This window comes from Eublepharis macularius, chromosome 16, assembly GCF_028583425.1.
Source record: "Eublepharis macularius isolate TG4126 chromosome 16, MPM_Emac_v1.0, whole genome shotgun sequence".
Classification (NCBI taxonomy): Eukaryota; Metazoa; Chordata; class Lepidosauria; order Squamata; family Eublepharidae; genus Eublepharis; species Eublepharis macularius.
In genome coordinates, this window is record NC_072805.1 from 12411170 (window position 1) to 12433856 (window position 22687).

Genomic DNA, 22687 nt, shown 5'->3' on the forward strand with positions numbered 1-22687 from the left:
TCAAAGGTTGTGAAGTTTAATAAGCTCAAAAGAACTTCCTGGTGAAAGAGACAGATTAGCACCACAGAGCATTACTCTTCATCTCAGCAGCGTAAGATGGGAGATTTCCCTGGTGCAAAATCTGCTGAACTCTACGCCACTCACTCAAGCAGTCATTGAGCAAGTCAGGAGATGAAGCAAGAAGCTGACAGTGAGCAGCCCATGGGGCTGACCTCTGTTTGCTGTGGAAATGGGGAGCTGCTCACCACTGTAATAATCATAGTAGACTGGAAGAGATTTGCCCTGTGGCCTAGCTGGCCCATCTAAAAATTCTTCTGCACTCCCCTCCTGTGGCTCTGCATCAGAACTGAGAGGATGATCTTCTGAAGCCTTTGAGAAATTAAGAACTCTGCTGTCTAGAAAGGGTTCCAGTACTCCCCTGGGCTCCTCCGCTGGAGTCCGGACGGCAAAGTCTCTCCTGCCAAGGGTGGGATAGATGGGAGCTCCTCCTTTTGCTGTGGTGGTTACAATCCAGTCGCTGTAATGGGACAGCCTGGTGTAGAGGAATGGACCGTAGCATCTGGTGCCTCCCTCAGTCAGTACTCCTTTCAGCAGCCAGTGGCCTGTTTCCGTTGCTTGGCACATGAGAGGGTTGCCCGGGTCCCCCTTTGAAAGAGAAAAGGCAGGTAATAAAGCTCTCCAAGGGGCCTTCCCCTGAAAGCAGATCATTTAACATTCACAAGTGGTTTGGCGTGGTCATTAAGAGCAGCGGGATTCTAGCCGGGTTGGATTCCCCACTCCTCCGCTCGAAGCCAGCTGGGTGACCTTGGGTCATTCACAGCTTCTCAGAGCTCTCTCAGCCTCACCCACCTCGCAAGGTGATTGTTGTGGGGGTAATAATGACATACTTTGTTAACTGCTCTGAGTGAGTGTTAAGTGGACCTGAAGGGCAGTATATAAACCAAATATTATTATTAATGGGATCCCTTGATCCAGACTTGTACTCTTCCCTGGTTTATTCCTCCATACAGCCAACTCAGGTACAAAGTTCCCAGGTGCATCTGAGGATACAATCCCGAGATCACCTTTGAACCTTCGACAGACCCTCGGTTCACACCCAGCACTGTCTTTTGCGGAATGCTCATGTCTTCCGTGTCTGACGAGCACCACTTGGGGATGGCTGGGCCCTCTCCTGCCTCCACTCGCAAAAGATAGGCCGCCCTATTAAAAGGACGGAACGTTTCAACGCAATGGCCTGTTCTAGAGTTGCCAAAATAGAATGCGTTTGCAGCATAAAAACGTCATCTCTTGCTGCATTTTTACTGCTGGTTCTGTTACCAAATCGCCTTGGTTAAACTATACTGGGGGCTAAGGCTGCTCCGTCAGATGAGCCCCTGCCCGTGGCTTCCTCACCAGGCATCCCACTGCGTCGTCCCCTTCCCTGTGACTGGAACACTCGGTAGTCATGGTTCTTTTCAGAGGACAGGGGTCAATATCTTCCACAGGGAGCTTCATCAGAGAGCCACGTCCTGTCTGGACAAAGAGATCAAGGAGTGAGGAGAACTGGGGATTCCAGGTTTTATTGATTTATGTTAATGTGTTTATGTCATTTCTAGACTGCCTTTCTCACTGAGACTCAAGGCAGATTACAAGAGATACCTGATCTCTGACGGCAACCCTTTGAGTTGAGTCCATTCCAAGATAAATTATTTAAACCAGTCCAGGGCACTTCCTTTGATGCCCACTTCTGTTTCTAAACGCCTCAACGGGATGTCATGGTCTACTGTGTCAAAGGCTGCAGGCAGATCCAGGAGGAGCAGTAAGGAGGCACGGCCTTTGTCTATATTCAGATGGTGATCATCTACTGATGCTACTAGTGCCGTCTCAGTCCCATGCCCTGGTCTGAATCCAGACTGGAAAGGGTCCAGAGCTATCCAGGGTTATCCAAGAAGACTTGGAGTGGTCAGCTGCTGCTCTCTCAATCGCTTTGCCCAGAAAGGGCAGATTAGAGAAAGGGCAGACTACAGATCCGTTTTGTCTAGGGATTTTTAAAAAATTAGTGGATGGATAACTGCCTGTTTGAGTGGTCGGGAGAAGGTGCCCTGAGTTAGCAGTTGATTTACAATAGACCTCAGTGGTTCACTAATGTAGTCCTTACTTGATTTTAACAGTCAAGATGGGCAAGGATTGAGCGCACAAGTAGTGGCTTACATAGGTGTCAGGATCCTATTAAGATCTGTCATTGTGAACAATTGTGAACAATTGTCAAGTGAACAAAGTGCACCTTTCAAGTTGCAGCTGAGACCTGGTTCTGGGGCACCAATTACGCCAAAAGCTGCCCTGTCTGTCAGAGGCTCAGAGAGGGGAGTAGCTCATGCCAGTTACCTGTGAGGAGACTGGTAAAATGCATGGTCTCACTAGCCTGCTGGTCTTATTTCTAAGAGAAAGTGTTCCACACCACCCATGAGCTTAAATTAGATTAATGGTCATCTAGTTTGGTAAGAGGTCAAATGGGGCACCTGCTGTTCAGAGGGAGCATTTTTACATAGAAATACACATCGTGTTGGCATGAGGGCCTTTATTGACTATAAAGGTAAAAACGGGCATAATGGGCTCTTCATAAGAAAGAAAGGATAAAAATGTTTTAAAAGGATGTGTCCAATGGCCATCTGCTTGGACTCCTGAGTGGCACCTGCCAAGAGAAAGTTGCTTACCCGCACGAGGATTCCGCCAGCCTGCAACCACACAGCTCTTCAGAGCGTTGGTGGGAAAGTCTTCGTGGGGGAAACAGATGGGCTGCACGGTCTCACTGAATTCGAGGGGGTCAGCCACCTTCAAAAGGCCAATGTTGTGGGCAAGAGTGAGTTCATCGAAGTCTTCAGGGAGGAAGATGGCGCTGATAGGGAAGGGAGTGCTTCTGCTGCTCTTCTGACCTGTGACTTCCGGCACAGCAAAAATCTGGCTCCTGGAACCAAAGAGAGTATGAGCAAAAGAGCGCAGAGTTAGCCAAAGACATTGCTCCGGGGCCCACGACCCCAGAGTGTTGCTTCCAACCTACTCTGCCTTGGATTTCTAGCAGAGTGCTTGTGCCTTGCACGAATACTGCATGAGGGACACGTTCCACTTCCCTCAGCACAGAGGAACAGTGATGGGTGAAGCATCGCCTACTGAACATTTGTCCTCAGAACAGAAATTATAAAAAAGAAAAAACTGTAATGGGAAATAAAATTCCAAATTGAGGATGCAATCAAGTGGCTCTCCTAAGTCAAGTTTGGCAAGGGCAGCAAACTCGCTCCTTCCCCTTTGCATACAAGAAATTCTAGAATTCTGGGCTTGCGAAAATTGCCACCTTTTCCACTGGCCCTTGAACAGCAGGCCATAGTCGGTGACGCTGATGCTTTCCATGCCATAAAAAGTTTCAGCTGCTGTTTTCTGCATCAAAGCAACCGTGCCAGTTTTGTTCTGGTCCTCTACTGCTTGCAGTACAGAATAGGACCTCAGCCACACAGAAGGCAAGAATCAAGTTGCTGAGGAGTTGTCAGAGTAGAAATACATGGTGTTTATGCAAGTATCTCCTCACTTGTGTAACCTGACCTTAAGTAAAAATAATGGGGGGGGGGGCACGGAATAGACAAGATGCTGGATGATCTCTTAATCTTAATTTTTTAAAAAAATTAATGGTAAATAGCCATAACCTGGATGGCCCAGGCTAGCCTGATCTTTATTTGTTTGTTTGTTTCAATTTCTATTCCACCCTCCCCACATTGGCAGGCTCAGGGTGGATTACATTTATGCATAAAATGTACAGTTAAAACACAATAAATACAATATAAATATTTAAAAATACAAATACAGCACAGCACTAAAATAATTCAACCAAACCATTTCCACCGTCACGAAAGATAATTAAGCATTTAAAAGTTTGGAGGTGGATGTTCTGATAGGGAGGGCTCCATTCTACCCTATTCGGCCGGCCCGACCCAGCATCAACCATACACCTGGCAGAACAGCTCCGTCTTACAGATCTCCGTCTTGTCAGATCTCAGAAGTTAAACAAAGTTGGTCCTGCTTTGTTCTTGGATGGGAGACAGTCAAGGATGTCCAGGGTTGCTATGCAGAGGCAGGCAATAGCAAACTACCTCTGATCATCTCTTGCCTTGAAAAGCCTCGGGGTCGCCATAAGTCTGCAGTGACTTGACGGCAGTTTAAATGGACAAATAGCCATGATCTTTCCCTGCACTGTTTCTCAGTTTCCAGGAAACTGTTTGCCCTCCTGGAGGAAATGTATGAAGAGCTTGAATGTTTTCCCCAGAGGAAAAAAGAAGTAGGGGGGGGGGGTTGCATTAGAAACAAAAATTTAACATAACACTGTCAACTGTTCCATTACCAACTGCACATATGTTGGTTACTCATGATCTTAACCTTGGATATTAAAGGTACCAATCAATATCTAGCAACTGCTGAAATGCTAGGATGAAATTGTAGAGCCTTCTCCCACTCACAATGCACAAGTATGCTGCTTAGAGCACCCTTCCAAGGGTCATATATACAAAGGGCCTACTGTGGGTGCAAGGAGTCCTTCAGGCCATGAAAATCATTTATCGTACATGACACATTCATATTAGAGACTCTGGGAGAAAAACAAGCTGCAAGGAACAGGGATGGTTATCTTTTCTTATGGTTATCCTTCCCATAAGAAAAAATGCACAGCAGCTAACCTCATGAGAGATGAGAGAAAGGCTAGACCACATGTCTAGGAGACATAAATGCAGCTGCAAAGCAAAGCCCGTTTTGTACAAGTCTGGATAGCAACCATAAATTTGGACTGAAAAGTACTAAACCCCAGAATGTGTGTGGTGCACCTGCCATCCATGCTAGCCCCAGAATGTGTGTGTGTGGGTGCTGCTTTCACAAGTAATGTCTCTTTGAGTTCCACCAGCAAAACAGTCCTAAAATGTCAGTATAACGCTTCATGCTGGTGGCAAAGGAGATTCAGCAGTGATTTTCCTATCGATGTTCAGCTTAGGATAACATCATACTGTAAGAACTATTGTTAATTACTTAAGGCAACTGGACCCCATTGGCCACCATGAGTCAGCTGAGTGTGTGTGTTGTTTGCACAGAATCCTTCACCTACCTGTTCTGAAAACTGGCAGCCACACTGATTATCCAGTACTGGCTCAGGATACATCCCATGGCAATGTGATTGTTATAGAAATCACGCAGGGACACCACCCAAGGGAATTCACCTGCAGAGGTAACATCTTGCTTGGAACCTAGGAGGGCTGCAACCCGTGGTCCACAGTCTGCATCTACGAAGAGGAAGAAGCAGCACATGAATTCTCGTGAACCAACTGAGTCTGCCTTAATCTCCACAGGTCCTTCACCCTTTTCCCTTCTTTATATTGAAGAAATCCTCCAACACAGGAGCAACCACACCTCATGTTGAAAGAAAGCTCTTGAAAAGAAAGGAATCTCCAATCATGGCTACAGAAGTCTATGGTAGATATGGGACTTGTAATAGCCTATGGGGAGAATGGCTTTACCATTGTGGCATAGTGGTTGAACTAGAACAAGGAGGATCTGAATTCAAATTCCATCTCAGCCATAGAACTCGCTGAGTGACCTTGGGCCAGGCACCCTTATTCAGTCTAATCTAACTTGCAGGGTTGTTGTTTGGATAAAATGGAGGCAGTGAGAGTCATATGCAAAGCTGCTCCTTGGAGGAGAAGTGGAATAAAAATTGAAAAGATACTAGCCCAACATGGGACTAGCTGCCGTATATTTGGTCCCCGTTGATGTGATATAAGAATATCCACCACCACCCCAAAATTGGCATGTGAATACATCATTTGGTTTAGCCTTGGACGCTCATGTCCCTGCTTTTTCACAAAGTTCAGTGAGTTGTCTTGGCAGACTGACTACAGCTGAGTTGAGATTAAAGTTATCTGGAGCAATTAAGGAATTGTGGCAAGGGAAAATAATTTGGAAATCCCACTCCATCCCCACATCTGCCCCTGCAAGATTCTCCAAGATCTCGGGGTTTTGAGCAGGCTGGTATTTCTATCACTACCACCAACACCCCATGACACTTGGTTACAGGGCTTTTTTTCAGCTGGAACGCGGTGGAACGGAGTTCCGGCACCTCTTGAAAATGGTCACATGGCCGGTGGCCCTGCCCCCTGATCTCCAGGCAGAGGGGAGTTTAGATTGCCCTACGCGCCGCTGGAGTGGCACGGAGGGCAATCTAAACTCCCCTCTGCCTGGAGATCAGGGGGCAGGGCCACCGGCCATGTGACCATTTTCACCGAGGGTGATTTAAACTTTAAAAAACTCCCCCCTTGTTCCAGCTGACCCAAAGTGACATCATTGTGTGGTCCTGAGTTCCACCACCTCTTTTCCCAGAAAAAAAGCCCTGCTTGGTTATATTCAGAACTATTCCCTTCTGGAGCCTTTTCAATCCTTATCAAGCAGCTTGACTTTTTTCCCTTTTGGTCAATTATAAAAGTAATTTGTTCCTGCATATCCAGAGAGTTCCCCATCTTGTCTTTGGGAGGCCCCACTGTTCTACTTCATCATCCACATGGGGGACCGTGTTTGTTTATTTCATGTATACCCCATGTTTCTCCTCAACTGGGACCCAAAGTAGCTTTTCCCCAATTTATCCTCACAACCGTCCTGTGAGGGACGGTTAGTTTAAGAATGTGTGACTGGCCCAAAGTCACCCAGAAAGCTTTCGTGGCAGAGTGAAGATTTGAACCTGGGTTTCTCAGATGCTAGTCTAACACTCTAACCACTGTAAAGCACTTTCACATCTAATTTCTGGGAAATACTACTGCATCTGTCATTGAGATCAGTGCTAAGTGGACACGTTTATCTGATTTGCTCCATGCCTTGAAACTGCATTGTTTGAATGTTTGGTTTATAAATTCTGGCATAATTATTACGGATTTCCACATGTGCCCACATCTCTGCTTGGGTCCTCATCTCGGCTACCTTCTCCCCAGTTCCTTCCCGAGGGCTTTGTCTCCACCTCTCCATCTATCCCCAGAGTTCAGAAAGATGTCTTTTGGATGAACAAAAATACTAAAACGCCAGTCATTTCACTCACCAGCTTGAGCATAGTGTAGGATAGAAAGGCACAGAAGAAACAGGCCTCCCACATGGCATCCCTGTCAAAGAGAGGCAGGATTCAGAGTTGACCCAGGTACGCCCTAATCCTTTTGCCTATTCTTCTGTCAACCGGGGCGAACTATCCTCCCAGGACTGGTGCAGCAGGAAGGGAATAATCCAAAAAGGCGCTGCCCTTTTTCTAGGGGACATTTCTCCTCCCCACTACCCTGAAATCCTTTATTTACCCATTACACAGCCAAACAGCAACACACAAAGTGTGTGCTCCTTTATAGAACTTTTCAAAATGAGTTCTTTGACTCCCTGGACTTTCTTGAGATTTTGAGGTTCCTCAAAGAGAAGTAATCGCAGACCAATTCCTGCAGAAGACAGCTGACCACTCATTGCCAATCCTCCTCAGTAAGCCACAGGGAAACTTTGGGGGTGTGATAGGTCATGCTTTCAGTTCCAATGGATGAAGAACTAGGCGTTCTGACAAGAGCCAAACATTGCTCAGCCTGCGTGCCAGAATGTGCCCCAGAATTCTCTGCAGCGCACAGGCTTCCCAGATAAATGTGCAGGGGTAACTTGGGGGGCCAGCCAATTGTGGGTGGGGTGGGTGAGTGTGAAGGCAGAACATTTAGATGCTACGTTCACTGTGGTCTGCTCTAATTGTAATGGTGTGGCTTAATCGGAAGAAGTGTCTCTCCTCCCCTACTAGGTTGAAGGATAAATTGCTCGTGGCAACCAGTATAAACAGGAGGAAGTGAAGAGAGGTTCTGTTGTTCTGAAGTGCTGTTCTGGATTACTTAGCCTTCCTAGAAATTCCATTCTATTATTCTTGCTTTATCCCTTCCTGCCAGCTCCCCCAGCTCCATCTCCAAGGTGTTCTGCTCACAGCAACCCCAGATTTGTATGCCTTCTTATACCACAGGATTCTCTGCCTGGCCTTGTGATGCCTGCCTTCCTGCCATTATTGGGTGTGCCATGCCGTGTGTGTCCTGCCAAGCCTGGCACTACATCACAAGTCAATATTAGGTCATGGTTGCCACGGTGCTTGCAATTCCTTCAGATTGTCCTTCATCGCTTCACCACCACGTCCTTTCCCATTTGTCAAGAAGACGTTCACTTGGTGTCTCTTTCTATACTAATTCAGCTCTATGGACAGGCTCATACAAGTCAAAGGACATATGTAGAAAGGCCCTTTCCCAGGAGTTGTGAGAAGAAAGCAGGAGTATGGGAGGGATTTGATCCCCTTCCCAACATCAAACTTCCCTATAACCTATTTCTCCATTTTTTGTGTGTGCCAGGGATGGGTCTTCTTAGCCGTCTCGCCTCTCTAGCTAGCTCATGCTGTGATCTTTAGCAGAGCCTGCCAACACTTTGTTTTTTGGTTTTTTTAAAAAAAGTCTTTATTTATACAACTACCCCTCCAACTTTACAAATTAACAATTTAAAAAAAACATTACAAACTATCTACAGTACAAAGAGAATGAACATGTCATGAAAAAGTATATATTACCTGAAGACTAACATTAACGTCACCACTCATAATATAGCATATCAAGTTAAGCTAACAAAACTGTAGACATATGGATCAGAGATATATGATTGTTCTGTGGTGTTTGTGTAGCTTAAAAAAGATAGCCATTGCCCAAAAAACATAAACTGGTAGTATGGGTTTTCTATAGATTGAAAACGGTCTGAGGTTTTGTCCGTAACAAAGACATCCCATAGTTTCTTGTACCAGTTTGATATAGATGGTATGTTCTCTTTTTCCCCAGGATGGTGCTAACAGTTTTGCAGCAGAGAGCATAGTAAAAATCAGTTTTTTTCTGATAGGAATCATTCATGAGATCTTCCCAAAGACTCAAGAGGATTGTTTCAGGATGTTTATGTATCTAGTTACCTTTTAAAATTTGTACAATAATTGAGTCCCAATAAAGTTGGACTTTGGGACACTTCCACCAAGAGAGGAAATAGTCTCCAACCATCTCACATGGTCCCCAAGAGAGTGGATGAATGTCCGGATCAATGTGGTGAAGATGGAAACACCTTGTTGTTGGTTGGGAGAGGGAAGTTTACTTTAGATAGCTGGGTCTTTGAGGAGGGTATCAGCTGATGCTTCCCCTTAGGATGATACAACGCAGCATGTGTTATATGTATTGTCGAAGGCTTTCACGGCCGGAGAACGATGGTTGTTGTGGGTTTTCCGGGCTGTATTGCCGTGGTCTTGGCATTGTAGTTCCTGACGTTTCGCCAGCAGCTGTGGCTGGCATCTTCAGAGGTGTAGCACCAAAAGACAGAGTCAGTGAGAGATCTCTGTCTTTTGGTGCTACACCTCTGAAGATGCCAGCCACAGCTGCTGGCGAAACGTCAGGAACTACAATGCCAAGACCACGGCAATACAGCCCGGAAAACCCACAACAACCATAGCATGCGTTATCTTGATCACCCCTCCTTCTGGCTTCTCACTTTTGTAGTGGTACGTAGCAGCACTAAACCATCAAAATTTGTTCTCTTCTTTGTGAATTAATAAGCAGTCAGATTAATAGATTGACATATATATAGATATATATAGGTTAACAAACAGAACATAGAGAAAATAATTAATTATAAGGACTAAATATAAGGATTGATTAACTAACAATATTTTCTTTCTTTCTGATAAGTTTTGTACCAAACTGAATGTCTGAAGATACAGATGGGTCAAATTGATTGACTACGTGAGGAGAGATATATAGAACTATTATAAAAAGATAGAATGAGTAATATATAGAGAATAAGTCAAATTGTTTGATATAAATGAATGTATGATCTATATGGTTTATGATATATAGAAATATCTGAAATTGAAAAATTGGGATAAATTGTTTAAGATGGAAACAAAGACTTACAGTTTGGGCATACAATGTTAAAAATAGTTAAGGATGTACTGCTTAGAATAACGGAGAATATATATTTGTTTTAGAGAGAGGAAGCTAATAAAATTAAGGGAAAGGGGACAAAGGGTTAGAAAGCTGTTGGAAGTCAACAAAAAGGGGGGGAAAGGGAGGGGGTTAGAGATGAAAAAATTGGGGAAAATTGAATGTAAATGTGGAAATAATGGATTCTAACCCAATAAAAATTTTTCAAAAAAAAAAAAAATTGTTCTCTTCTTTAAAACCAAGAGCAGGTGCCAGCCACTTCTGTGCTGATTTAGTCTCTGCTGATGGCTGGGAAGGAGCCAAGCCTCCTACCTGCATCAATTAGAATTGAAATCATCCGACTTTGACAGTTCATTAGTGGTTAGGAGGAAGTCCTCTGTTCACCCACTCTTAGTAGATTTCTTACTTTGTACTTGGATTTTATCTCCTGTTCTTTTGCGGGACTTTTGAAATCTTATTACAACAATATTAGTTTCAGTAACTTAATTTTTATTATTTTAATTAAAACAGTACCATACAGCTAGCTGCCTTATACCAAGTCAGATCATTGGTCTATTAGGGTCAGTCTTCTTGTCTACTCTGATCTTTTATATCAACTCCTACCGGATCATTTTTCTGAAAAACTGGAGATGCTATGGATTGATCCTGGCACCTCCAGTATGTGAAGCAAATGCTCTACTACGGCGCTACAGCCCCTTATTTAATCTGCTTTATATGAAGTTGGACCATTGGTCTATTAAGGCCAAGTACACCTGCCTGCTGTACTTGGCAGAATCTTCACAGAATCTCAGGATGAGGGGTCTTTTATATCACTCTGCGTTTGATTCTTTTAATTGGTGAGGCTGGAGACTCAACCTGGGGCTTCTGTATACAAACTAGATGCTCTGCCACAGAACCACAGACAGGGGGTCTTGTTAGATGATATGTTTCTACATGTGTATGCACTGAGCTCAGAACAGTGCCGCAGGGGGAGGCTCCTGCCCTCCCCCTAATGCCATTTTCTTGCATGAAAACTACATGAGAGGGGAGTTATTTCACTGATTTTGCAGTTCCATGTGGCCCAGCAAAGTCACATCAGAACGAGTGACAATGGGATTCACAGCAAATCTCCCCCCCCCGCCCCTTTCTGTTTGTAATTCTGACTGCATTTTTCTGCCAATATTGCATGCATCTGATACAGTGGGCTCCAGTCTATGAAAGTTTGTGCCATAATAAAATCTTGTTAGCCACTAGACTGATGTTTATTAGGATCCAATGAAAGCCACTGCCTGGAATAGGGTCCATTTCTGTGGGATGCGTGTAGTGGGTTCTCACTCATCAGACATGCATTTGACAATGTGGGCTCTAGCCCATGAACGTTTGTGCCAGAATAAAATATTAGTCATTAAGGTGCCACAAGGTTCCCAAAAGACTGAGATCCATATCCAGTTTTGTATTCCTACTTCCATTGCATTGTTCATTGTATATCTTATACTGTACATTCACGTTGCTGGCACTGTCATTCAGTTTTTTATACTTAGCCCTATTGCATTTTCTCTTTCTGTACTTAGTAATCCAGGGGTGTCTCAGGGAGAAACATGGGTTATAAACAAGTAAATAAATCATAGATCTTTCTGGATTCCTAAATGCACTGGGAATTTTGGAATCCCAAACTCAGACTCTATTGAGGCTGCAGTGGAAACATGGAATCTGAAGGTCCTTGAAGCTCTTCACAAGATCGCTCCTTGCTGAGCCCTTCCTCCTTTGCAGAGGAAACCAGACCCATGGTTCACCACAGAGCTGGGGGATCTAAAGAGAACTGGATAGAGCATGCTACAGAGCCTATTGGAACTTATGAAGTAGTAGTGATAGAAGCAAAGAAACGTTACTTTTCTGCAACCCTAGCACTGGCAAATTCACGTCCATCCCAGCGGTTTAAAGTATCTCGATGTCTTTGGACTCCCAAATCTGAACCTTCACTGGTTCAAGAGCAGACAATTAGCTGTGACACTTTTGCAAAGTTTTTTTACTGATAAAATAGCTTGAATACGCTCTAATCTAGATGCCACCTGTAATATAGGTGAGCCAGAAGTAATGCTTAATGCACCTCCCAGTCCATTTCTGAATCATTTTGACTTAGTCACAGTGACAGATATTGACAGAATTCTAAAATCTGTGAAGGCCACTACATGTACTCAGGATCCTGGCCCATCCTAGCTACTAAAATCTTTGAAAAGACAACATAAAGGAGTCCTTGATATCTATCGTAAATCAGTCACTAACTCAAGGTACCTTCCCTTATCCTCTCAAGGAGGTGGTAATCAACCCACTACTTTAAAAAACCTCCTTAGACAAAAATGATGTAGCCAAATATCGCCCAGTTGCTACCCTTTCTGGGCAAAGTGGTTGAGAGAACAATGGCTGACTAACTCCTGGCCTTCCTGGACAATTCTGGAGTTTTAGACCCTTTCAGTCTGGTTTTAGGCCAGGCTATGTGATGGAGACGGCTCTGATGGCTCTAGTGGATGACCTCTGCCTGAAAGTAGACAAAGATTAAGTGAATAATATTTCTTAAATGCACTTAATGCAAATGTTTCTCGATTGCTATACTTGATACAAAAATAATGATCAACTCTCATACAATATGTTCAAGACTTATCATAATACACCCGTCAAGGTGATATTCAGTGACCCAGTGTCCAGAGGGGTGCACTTTGTAAGCCCTCCAGAGTCTTTAACGATGATTCTCCGTGTTGCAGACAGAAATCCGTCTGGTGTAGCAGACAGAAATCCATCTGGGTCTCCAATGCAATTAGATTGATATCTTTTTTGTAGTTGTAGTTTCTTCTTTTTCAGGTTGGTGGAGCAGTGAAGCAGGAAGGAGCCCCAAAGGGATCCCCCCCCCCCCGCCCTACAAGCTGCCAGCAAAATTAGCTTGTTTCGTGTGAGGTCCACTTCCTCAGGGGCCAATCAAACGACCACCACACAAGCAATATTCTATAAATAAACACAAAATTTAAATAAACTGAAAATTTACCAGGAAATTTATCAGGAAAGCTCCCTTTCTCCTGGTTTTCCGCAAACTATGCAAAACTGAATTATTCAGGAAGGCTTTCTACCCAGATTATAGGACTGTATCTTAAGAAGTAGCTGAGAGAGATGCATTGGTAGGGACAGGGACTATACACTATCTGTTGCATACTGTCTCTGTTTGCTGACAGAGACATGTGCTTACTAGGGAGTTTCTGCCTAACTAAACATGCCACGTAAATTAGTTGTGCTTTTCATCTTCATGCTTGTTTTTCAAATTTTCTACCTCCTATGGTATCTCTTTCACTGAATGTCTTGTTCATTACTGTACTTTGCTCAGTTAATATCCTATGTGTTGATTATATGTAATCTGCCTTGGATCTCAGTGAGCAGGGTGGATTATAACATGATGATAATGATGTAGGTTAACTATGTTATGTTAGCTTGCTATGATTGGACGGACCTATTGAAATTCTTAAGCTCGTGCTGCAACAGTGACATTAACAAGAGTTTCCTCCTCTTTTAAGTCCACTTAAGTCAGTGGCTTAAGGCTATAACTCTGTTTAGGATTGTAAAGGACGCCACTCTTTTCTCGATATTGCAACATTAAAACAGTCTAGTGGCGCCTAAGGGACTAGCAAAATTTATTCTGGCCTCTGAGGAAGCGAGTTTACGGTGGAATAATAAATTCTGTCCGTAAGTCTTTGAGGCGTCACTAGACTTCTATGAATCTGACTGAAGAACGCAGGAGAACATTTTAAAAATCATTTTTGTTGCTTCTCGCGGCAACAGACCAAAGGGGCGGCCCGCCCTCTCGCGGCCGAGCGCGGGCTGACTGAGGCGACCTCTTCGGTCCGGCCACGAGCATCGAGGCGCTCCCCTCGGCGGACCTCGTTCTCTCTGCGCATGCGCCATCCCCAAGCGGGCCTCGCTCAGACCTCTACGTCACGGGCCTCAGCTTCGCGCTCTAGCTGAGGGAGCGCGATGAGTGAGGCCTACGTGCCGGTGGAAGCGGGCTTCGGCCTCGAGGAGGGTTACCTCTCTTTAGAGGACATTCTCATGTCCCAAGAGAGGCTGCCATGCCGCGCCGAGACCGCCTTGCCGCGACTAGCCGCCGTTCTGGGAAAAGCCGGGGCCGAGCCCCTCGGTTCTGTCCCTGAGGTAACGGGGGTGGGGGCATGGAAGGAACTACATTTCCCGGCTGCCCTGCTGGATTCTCGTCGCTTTGTGGCGGGTGGGTGTGGCCTAAGTGTTAAGTCACCGCCGTTGCGGTTGAGCTCGGCGTGCTGAATGGCTCTTCTCAGCACGGTCCGCCTCCTGGAATGGGGGGGGGGGTTAGAGGGAGGAAGGGGCGGGGCTGCAGAATTTTTTCGTAGCCTGGACGGTAGTTAAAAGACGTGGATGTGGGTTTAAACTGGAGACACTAAATGGGAATAGTAGTTTGAAGAAAATGAAGTTGAGTTTACGGCGGTTTATTCCAGTTTTGTTTACAATGAATGAATGAAAGTCACATAGTAAAGACTAGATAAGAGTCCAGTAGCACCTTTAACCAACTTTACTGTAGCATAAGCTTTCGATAATCACGGTTTTCTTCTTCAGATGCATCTGAAGAAGAGAACCGTGATTCTCGAAAGCTTATGCTACAGTAAAGTTGGTTAGTCTTAAAGGTGCTACTGGACGCTTTTCTATTTTTACTACTACAGACTAACACGGCTAACTTCTCTGGATCTATAGTAAAGACTGACTGTGTTCCCTTTGTTCCTTTAAATTTCTTGTGGTTGTGTCTCCTACTCAAGATATGGTATCAGGCGTTGTTGGGGCTTACAAAGTCTGTTTTTGCTGTTTACTTCTTTGTGATGTGTTTCATGCAGGGGTTTCTTAGAATCATAGGGTTGGAAGGAACCTCCAGGGTCATCTAGTCCAACCCCCTGCACAATGCAGGAAGTTCACAACTACCTCCCCTCCCCCCATTTGGGGGAGGAGGGAGGGTGTCTTGAGATTTCTCCCACAAAAACATCACAGAAGCAGACAAAAAGCTAGTTTTCAAGCCTGTCGTATTGATATCACAGCTGTTGCACTGGAGTTACTACTCCTGGATGTGAGAATTAAACCTTGATTTCAGGACTGTGGATTTCTATGTAAATGTGCTCCTGAAAACATAGCCAAATCTTAGTGAGTACTGTGTAGCAGTGTGAAAATTACTTGGAGTGTATTTGGTTGTGAATCTACTGCCAGTCGTCTGATCTCTGTATAAACTTAGAGGGATAGCTTTTAGAGCAACTTAGGGAGAAGCTGTGACTCAGTGATAGGGCATCTGGCTTGCATGCCAAGGGTCCCAGGTTGTCTTCCATCTCCTAAAGGATCCGATCATGATGTAAAAGTTGTCTGCCTGTGACCCTGAAGAACCGTTGCCCATCAGAGTAGATAGAACTGACACTGATTAAACTAGTCTAATTGAGGATGAAGCAGTGTTCGTATGGCTCTTGTAATATTAAGAATAGTTAAGAGTTGTGTTGTTTGTTCTTTTTTCTTTCTTACTTACTCTGGGATATGCAGGGTACAAAGCTGGAAATTCCCCTCTGGCTGGCAAAAGGTTTGTATGACAATAAGCGGAGGGTTATTTCTGTGGAACTGCCGAAGATTTACAAGGAGAGCTGGCGGACGGTGTTCACTGCAGATGCCAATGTGGTTGACCTGCATAAACTGGGGCCCTTTTACTATGGATTTGGTTCCCAGTTGTTGAATTTCGACAGTCCTGAAAATGCTGAAATAGCTCAGACCATATTGCAGGTAAAACTCTGAACTTGGCAGAAGATGGCTCACCCTGCTTTTTGTCTTCTCTCTGCCTATTTTGTTTTGTGCAGTTGGCCTCTCTACATTCTACCTGATCCTGCCGTTTGAAGGCTGATGTTCTGTACCCAAACTGCATACTCAAGCTGTCTGTGCTGTTATGATGGAAATTGTGTAGTTTGGGATTTTGTGGAGCCCAGAAAAAGATTGTGTGAACTATCAGCATGCTTTTCCTAGTGCAGTGTTTCTTTTTCTCTAACAACTCCTTAAAATGGCAAAGTGAAGTGGATTGAAGTCTGTGTAAATCTGAAAGTATGTTCCTTTGATCTCAGACATTCAGTCCTGGTTATAAATGTTAGGTTTGGCTGCTTGTGTGTGTAGAATGGTGAGATACAAATTTCAGCCCGCTCTCTCTCCTCCAGTTCCTTTGCTCTACTGAAGAAGGGGAGGTGTTGCTCTCCCCCCCCCCCCCAAGTAGCCTTTGGAAGGATTGAGAAGTAACTAGAGAGTTGGAGCAGCCGGCATGGGCTATGCTCATCCCAAATAGACTCGGTGGAGGCTCATTGGCTGCTTCTTTCATGATCACAGCAGGACTCTCTCCCTACATATCAGCCTTCCAGGGAAACCCCGTCTCTTGCATTTCATCAGGCCAGATGTTTAGATAGGTTCAAGGACTCTCCTGACTTTAATTTAATTATTTATATCCTGCTTTTCTCCAGTGGGGACCCAAAGCAGCTTGCAACGTAAAAATGCAGTAGAAACAAATGGGGGGGGGGGAAGCAGGATTCTGAATGCATAACAGGTCTTGCTTGCTCCCTCCCTCTATTTGTGTGCTAGCAGATCTTCCTTCCGCTTCTAGGCTACAGTCCTCAGGCTAAGAGCACTTCAGCTTGTGCCGGTAGACACAGCCAGAGAGCTGAAGCAAATGGTTAAGTTCTCTAGGAGAAGGCGGGGCTGAAAAAGAAATCTGAAGATGTTTCTGCCAAGGTGGACCCTTCTCAGTTCTTTTGCTCTGCTTTTGCTGTTCCTGAACCCCTACTTAGGAGTAACTTTTTTTTCTCCCTACTCCTAGAAGCTTTTTCTTCTCTCCCTCGTAACATTTCTCACCTGTGGGATTGTTAGGATGGAGTGCGTTTTGCTGATCCTCTTGGGAATGAAGCAAGGTAATCTTCTCCCAGGACTGTTTGCAGACTTTGGGGTACTTCCCCCTCCTTCCTTCTCAGTGGGTAATGAGACACTCTGACAGAAGCCTAAATCAGCAATCCTTATTTCTCTGCACCTGCTTGACCTTGGCCTGTGAAAGGAATGCCTGCATCTCTTTCCCTGTGGAAAAAATGCCCCTCCGTTCCCTTGGCAGTTTGCTGCAGGGAAAGGAAGTGAACAAGGGGTATGGTATCACTCAACAATGAGGAAGTCCACAAATTGGGGGTGGATGGACTTTATTTTTCAACCATAAATAATGCCCATTCTGGGGAGCAACAGCACCAGCCACATGGTGACTGGTTCCCCAGTTAACTTCCCATCCATCTCTCTTTTTTTCCTTCTTCTCTCCTCCCCAGTCAAGGGTGAATCTTTACTGCTGAAGTTCATGAACAGGATTAACAAGATTGTGGTGAGGGATGCCTCTGGAATGCTGGGTACAAAGCAGAGTTGCAAGGCACACAAACACAGAAGGAAGAAGAACACCTTATGATAAGAATGCAGTTCTTTCTCGAAGTCTCTTGGTCCTGTTTTTGCTATCATGGGGAAAGCATGAACTAATGCACCTAAAGCCACATGCTTTGCTCTTCACCAGTTGGGCTGGCAAGATTGCCTGCACCAAAAGGAGCAGAATACAATCCCCTCCATGGCTCTAGGCTGAATTACTCTGCTGCCATCACCCCTTCAAAAGGAGGCCTCATGCTCTCCCTTCATACTCTAATGTCCTCTGATTCTATCTTAGTAGTTAGTTGTCCTTTCATCCTTAGAGTATTTTTCTTCACTTTTGTATGTTAGTTGTGTGAAGTTTTGTTTTTTAAATTTTCAGTGCTGAAATCAAGTCCAAAAACTGATAGAGTCCTCCCCTCTGGAAGTAGCTTCCATGGTTTTCTTGGGTTTTGGCCCTGCCTTCTTTACTTTTGCTGTCTACTTTACTCTTTGCTGTCTAGAAAGAAAGATTATAGTAAAATCCCCTTTCTGTTCTTCCATTCTAAGTCATTTTGTTTCTCTTGTTAGACGTTTATCGGCCGTTTCCGTCGTATTATGGACTCATCCCAGAATGCTTACAATGAAGACACGTCTGCATTGGTAGCCCGGCTGGATGAGTTGGAAAGAGTTTTATTTCGAGTTGGCCAGAAAGGTCTGAATGACTTCCAGTCCTGGGAAATGGGTCAGGCCTCTCAGATCACGGCATCCAGCCTGGTCCAGAATTATCGGAAGAGAAAATTTACTGACTTGGACAGTTAAAGAGTATGAAAAACATGAAACTTTCATCCAGGATAGTTCGCCAAGGTTTATGGTCAGTGTTAAAGGACATGCAAATAAACTCATGATTATGCTATGAATTAAAATTCATTCTGGTAACATCCTTGAGATTAGCTCAGAGTATATTTCTGAGAATTCTGCGATGCATGTTTGTGTATGTCTCCTGAGGATCTATGGGACCACTTCTGCTTCATGGTTGTCTGCCTACAAGCAGCACATAGACCTCCTTGTAGAATCATCAGCATTTTAATTATTCTAATCCAGTTGTGTTTTAATCTTTAGGGAAGGGAGGTCTAGAAATGCAAAGGAAAACAACTGAGTTTGATGTCTCTGGAAATCATTTGTGTAAATTAATGGGGAATTCATTAAACATCTCTTTTGTTTTAATCGTCATTAAAATTGTATTATGTTATGAAGGGAGTTAGTACCTAGACGTTTTGTTGTGTCTCTTAGTGTTTCTGGATGATGCCTTTGACAGCGTCTGTGCTTAGAAACTTAACTGTCCTGACTTTAAAGAAGGATCACCCTGAAATGTAGTTTTGTGAATGGAGTAGGCATCTATAACCAAAACTTCTCAGCGCTGCGCAGAAGTGACTTCTGCTAGTGCTGCTTCCGCTAGTGCTTCATTCTCTCTAGCTTCTCTAAAATGATTCCTGAACCAAATTCTTTATAGGAGTATATGCCAGTAAGATGCTCTGCAGGCTGCTGGGTGTTGATCCTATCAGTTAAGTCCTGCATGTAACGTACTGTGATGTAAAGCTCAAAACTTTGGAGTATGTGGTTCTCCCAGCTTAGCACTGGGGCTTGATCATGTTTTCCAGCAGTCTAACTGTGCCACCTGACTCACAGTGCAATCCTACGTAAAGTTATTCCAGTTGAGCTTTGTTGAAATTAAGTAGTTTTAGAACGAAATAACTCTGCTTAAGATTGCACTGTTATTGTCTCAGTGGAGGAGATGCATTGCCATGGAAACCTGGAGAGAGAATTGTCTGCAAAATCTGTGCCTGGGTACAGAGGACTAGAGCTGAATTTTGAAAAGCAATTGGAATTGGAACTTGCAAGCCTGAATGCAAACATCTCCCAAGTTGTGTTCGGTTGAGAAATATTAAAGTTGATATGCATCTTAAGTTTTGTCAGGAAGACATTTCAGAATATTCAAGCTTCATTTTGTATGTATGCGATGTTTTATAAAACACCCAACCATAAATTCTGTGGGAATTTATAAGGTGCATTCAAAACCAACATTTCTGAAATGTCAGTTTGTGCAACTAATTACTTGGACCGTGTGGGCTATAGGAAGAAGAGAGGCAAGCGCCTTTGTTGGGCATACAGAATTTCAGGTAGACTTATGTTTAGAGACCAAAAAGTCCAGGGCAGCTTTAGTTGATGCTCAGGAGCCAGTAGAAAGATTGTAAGTATCTCTCAAAGATGAGGAGAGCATTTTAAAGAACGTTGGCTATATGTAAATGATAATGCAGTTTGAATCTGAACTAAATGTGTTCATTGCTTTTAAGCAAAGTTCACAGCTGGTATCGTCACAATAGTATCATAACAGTGGCTATATTGGTATCACTCTAAGAAGGCCAAGTATACTTCAGCCTCTGTTTAAAATGAAAAAGTCAAGGGATTGCTCGTCGTGTAGCAGAAATGAAAGAAAGAGGAAATGCAAAGAGTGGATCAGTGAATTGTTTTGCTAGCAGCATCATTAGCAGAACAGATGAGTCAACTCAATTAAATGTTCTAGTTTTATTCATTAAGAAACGTTGCACTGCAAACTTACCAGAAGCCAGTTTATCGTAGCATCCCTCCAAGAATTCTAAGAGTGCTCATTATTTGTATAGGATGTTTTCGTGTACAGAGTGATTTACAGTCATTCATTCCCACAGTCACCTTTGAGGGAAGTTGAATCTCTGATTTAAATTTCTTAAGGTAAACTGTGCTGTCAAGTTGCAACCAACTCATGAAGACCCTATGAAGTTTCATCTCATGAGGGTTTCAAGGCAAAAGCTGAACAGAAGGAGGTTTTCCTAGTTACTCTCATGTACATTGACTGTGGCATAAAAATATATTAGGACAGTCATTTGATAAAGAATTTTGAGTTGATTAATTATCTGCCCTCATAAGTAAATTCAAACAACTGTATGCATTTCTAAAACTTTGCTAAATGTGTATTTTTGAGGTAGCGTAAGGTAACATTCGGTATTAGAAGGAAAGGATATTTTCATATTTTTATTCACATTTTCAGTAATATGCTGAAATCTCTCTCACTGTTAGTGGGCAGAACTGTAACACTTTATGCTTCTAATGGAGTGGGCTGCGGCCCGTGGAAACCTCTGCCACAGCTTCCAAGGTGCCACAAAACGCTGCAGTAGCTGCAGTAGCCCAACAGCTATCCCATTAGAATTTAACACCAATATACTTGGCCTTGACTCACATTCACACCAATTTACCTTTGCCTGTTGTTGAGGTTAGAGTGCTGGACTACGATTTGGGAGACCCAGGTGTGAACCCCCACTCGGCCCACGGAAGCTCACTGGGTGGCCTTGGGCCAGCCAGACACTCTCAGCCTAGTCAACTTCACAGGGTCATTGTTACGAGGATAAAATGGAGGTGAGAAGCTGTTTTGGGTCACCCACTGGAGAGTAAGGCAGAATATAAATGAAATAAATAACACCAATCCCTGCTTTAATTGATTAATATACTGCTTTTGTCTAAAATATTTATATCCTGCTTTTCTCCTGATCAACAGGACTTCGAATATCTTATATGAAATTTACAAACAGCTAACTTCTTCCTGCTTGGTGAAAGCTTTTACTCATGCTGAGAATCACCACTTGCTAATACCCCAGATCCTTTTTCCTTGAGAAGCTAAGAGCTGAACTGTAGGCCTTCTTTTTTCATTATAAGCGAGTTTGATGAGAGCCAGCTTGGTGTAGCGGTTAGGAGTCTAATCTAGAGAACTGGGTTTGATTCCCCACTCCTCCACTTGAAGCCAGCTGGGTGACCTTGGGTCAGTCACAGCTTCTAGCTCTCTCGGCCCCACCCACCTCACAGGGTGTTCTGTTGTTGTGGGGATAATTATAACATACTTTGTAAACCGCTCTGAGTGGGTGTTAAGTCATCCTGAAGGGCAGTATATAAATCAAATGTTATTATTATCATCATCATTATTGTTATTCAAATTATCTGAAATACAATCAACAATAAGCAGAGGTCACATGTTATTATTGTTTGGCCTTGCTAAGCTGATACAAGTTTCCACCGGAGATCTGAGTATCAACCAGATATTGGTGTAATATGTACGCTGTTCCAAGTAGCGCCATCTTTTGCAGTTCTGTAGGTGTTATGTCAGAAAGCTGCAGTTTTTCCACATGAATTGCAAAGTTTTTATTATTATTATTATTATTATTATTATTATTATTATTATTATTATTATATTTCCTCGGTGGCGATCCTGGTTTATAGAGTGGGCTGTAGGCACTACTGACTGCTGCTCCTTCAAATTGATCAGCCTCAGCTTGGAGCTCTGGCTTTAGACTGTTTTTTCTGCTGCCTTGTAGGTAGCATCTAAAGCAGTTCCATAGGTCAGAGCTCCTTCTGGCTAGGCTTTGACTTTTGAGTGCCCTGGCTACTGGATGGAGGGTCTCCTGCCACCAGCCATGCTCTCTTGGAGGTCCTGCTTTTCCCAGAATGCTTTCTTCTGGCTCCATTTGTCTCTTTGTTGTTTGACTTTGGTCTTTCTGTTCCAAGGAGAGCCAGAGGGCTGGTGCAAGGGAAGCGATCCCATTTGGAGCTGGCCTGGTACCTCATTCTGCACTGAAAGCCCCAGGTGCCGATTAAGCCTGGCGTGTTAATTGGCAGTGACAGTTCATTTCATTATTTCACATGTCTTTATTGACGTTGGGCGGGTGACTCGATGCAAAGTGAAGGTCAAACCCAGTCCTAGGGAACTTCCAGCCCTGCCCAGCAAGGATGCGCTGCAGCCAAGCTAGATGCCCCTCAGCAGGGCCAAGATGAAACTTTTTGATGCTTGAGAGGGGCTTTGGCTGTTGCTGCCTAAGTCTCCACTTTCGTTTTTCACAGCCCCTCTCCCCTTTCAGGGTAGAACTGTGCCAATGCAGGATTTGGAGAATCCCCGCTTTTCTATCAACGTCTCTTGGTTACAAAGACGTTGTACAAAAACCTTATCTTAACAAAGACACAGCTGTTAAAAACATTAGGGGAAGGGGGCACACATGCCCAGTCCAGCTTCTGACCCCTGACCAGCCTATCCCCTTTAAACTCATAATATTTTTTAGAGAATCTATAAATCCCTTTGGTAGCCGAGTGCAGTTTGAGTGTGACTTTTTCTTGGTGGCAGAAGCAATGGGGAAAGGGCTGGGCTGCTTAAACACACTCTGGTTTGTTTA

At 44.0% G+C, this 22687-nt stretch overlaps 2 protein-coding genes across 2 annotated transcripts; one reads left to right on the top strand and one right to left on the bottom strand.

Moving 5' to 3' along the window:
• Positions 1–144: 144 nt before the first annotated feature.
• On the bottom strand, positions 145–13933 carry PRSS54 (serine protease 54). The gene is made up of 6 exons (XM_055000837.1): positions 13820–13933; positions 7091–7151; positions 5117–5291; positions 2694–2944; positions 1393–1508; positions 145–645 (listed from the first exon to the last, which is right to left on the bottom strand). The coding sequence occupies exons 1-6, from the start codon at positions 13931–13933 to the stop codon at positions 145–147; spliced, it is 1218 nt and encodes a 405-aa protein (XP_054856812.1).
• A 29-nt stretch (positions 13934–13962) lies between these two features.
• Positions 13963–18665, top strand: GINS3 (GINS complex subunit 3). Its single transcript, XM_055000625.1, has 3 exons — positions 13963–14186; positions 15582–15815; positions 18030–18665. Exons 1-3 carry the CDS (start codon positions 14010–14012, stop codon positions 18258–18260), a joined length of 642 nt encoding a protein of 213 aa, XP_054856600.1. The 5' UTR covers positions 13963–14009; the 3' UTR covers positions 18261–18665.
• Positions 18666–22687: the final 4022 nt, after the last annotated feature.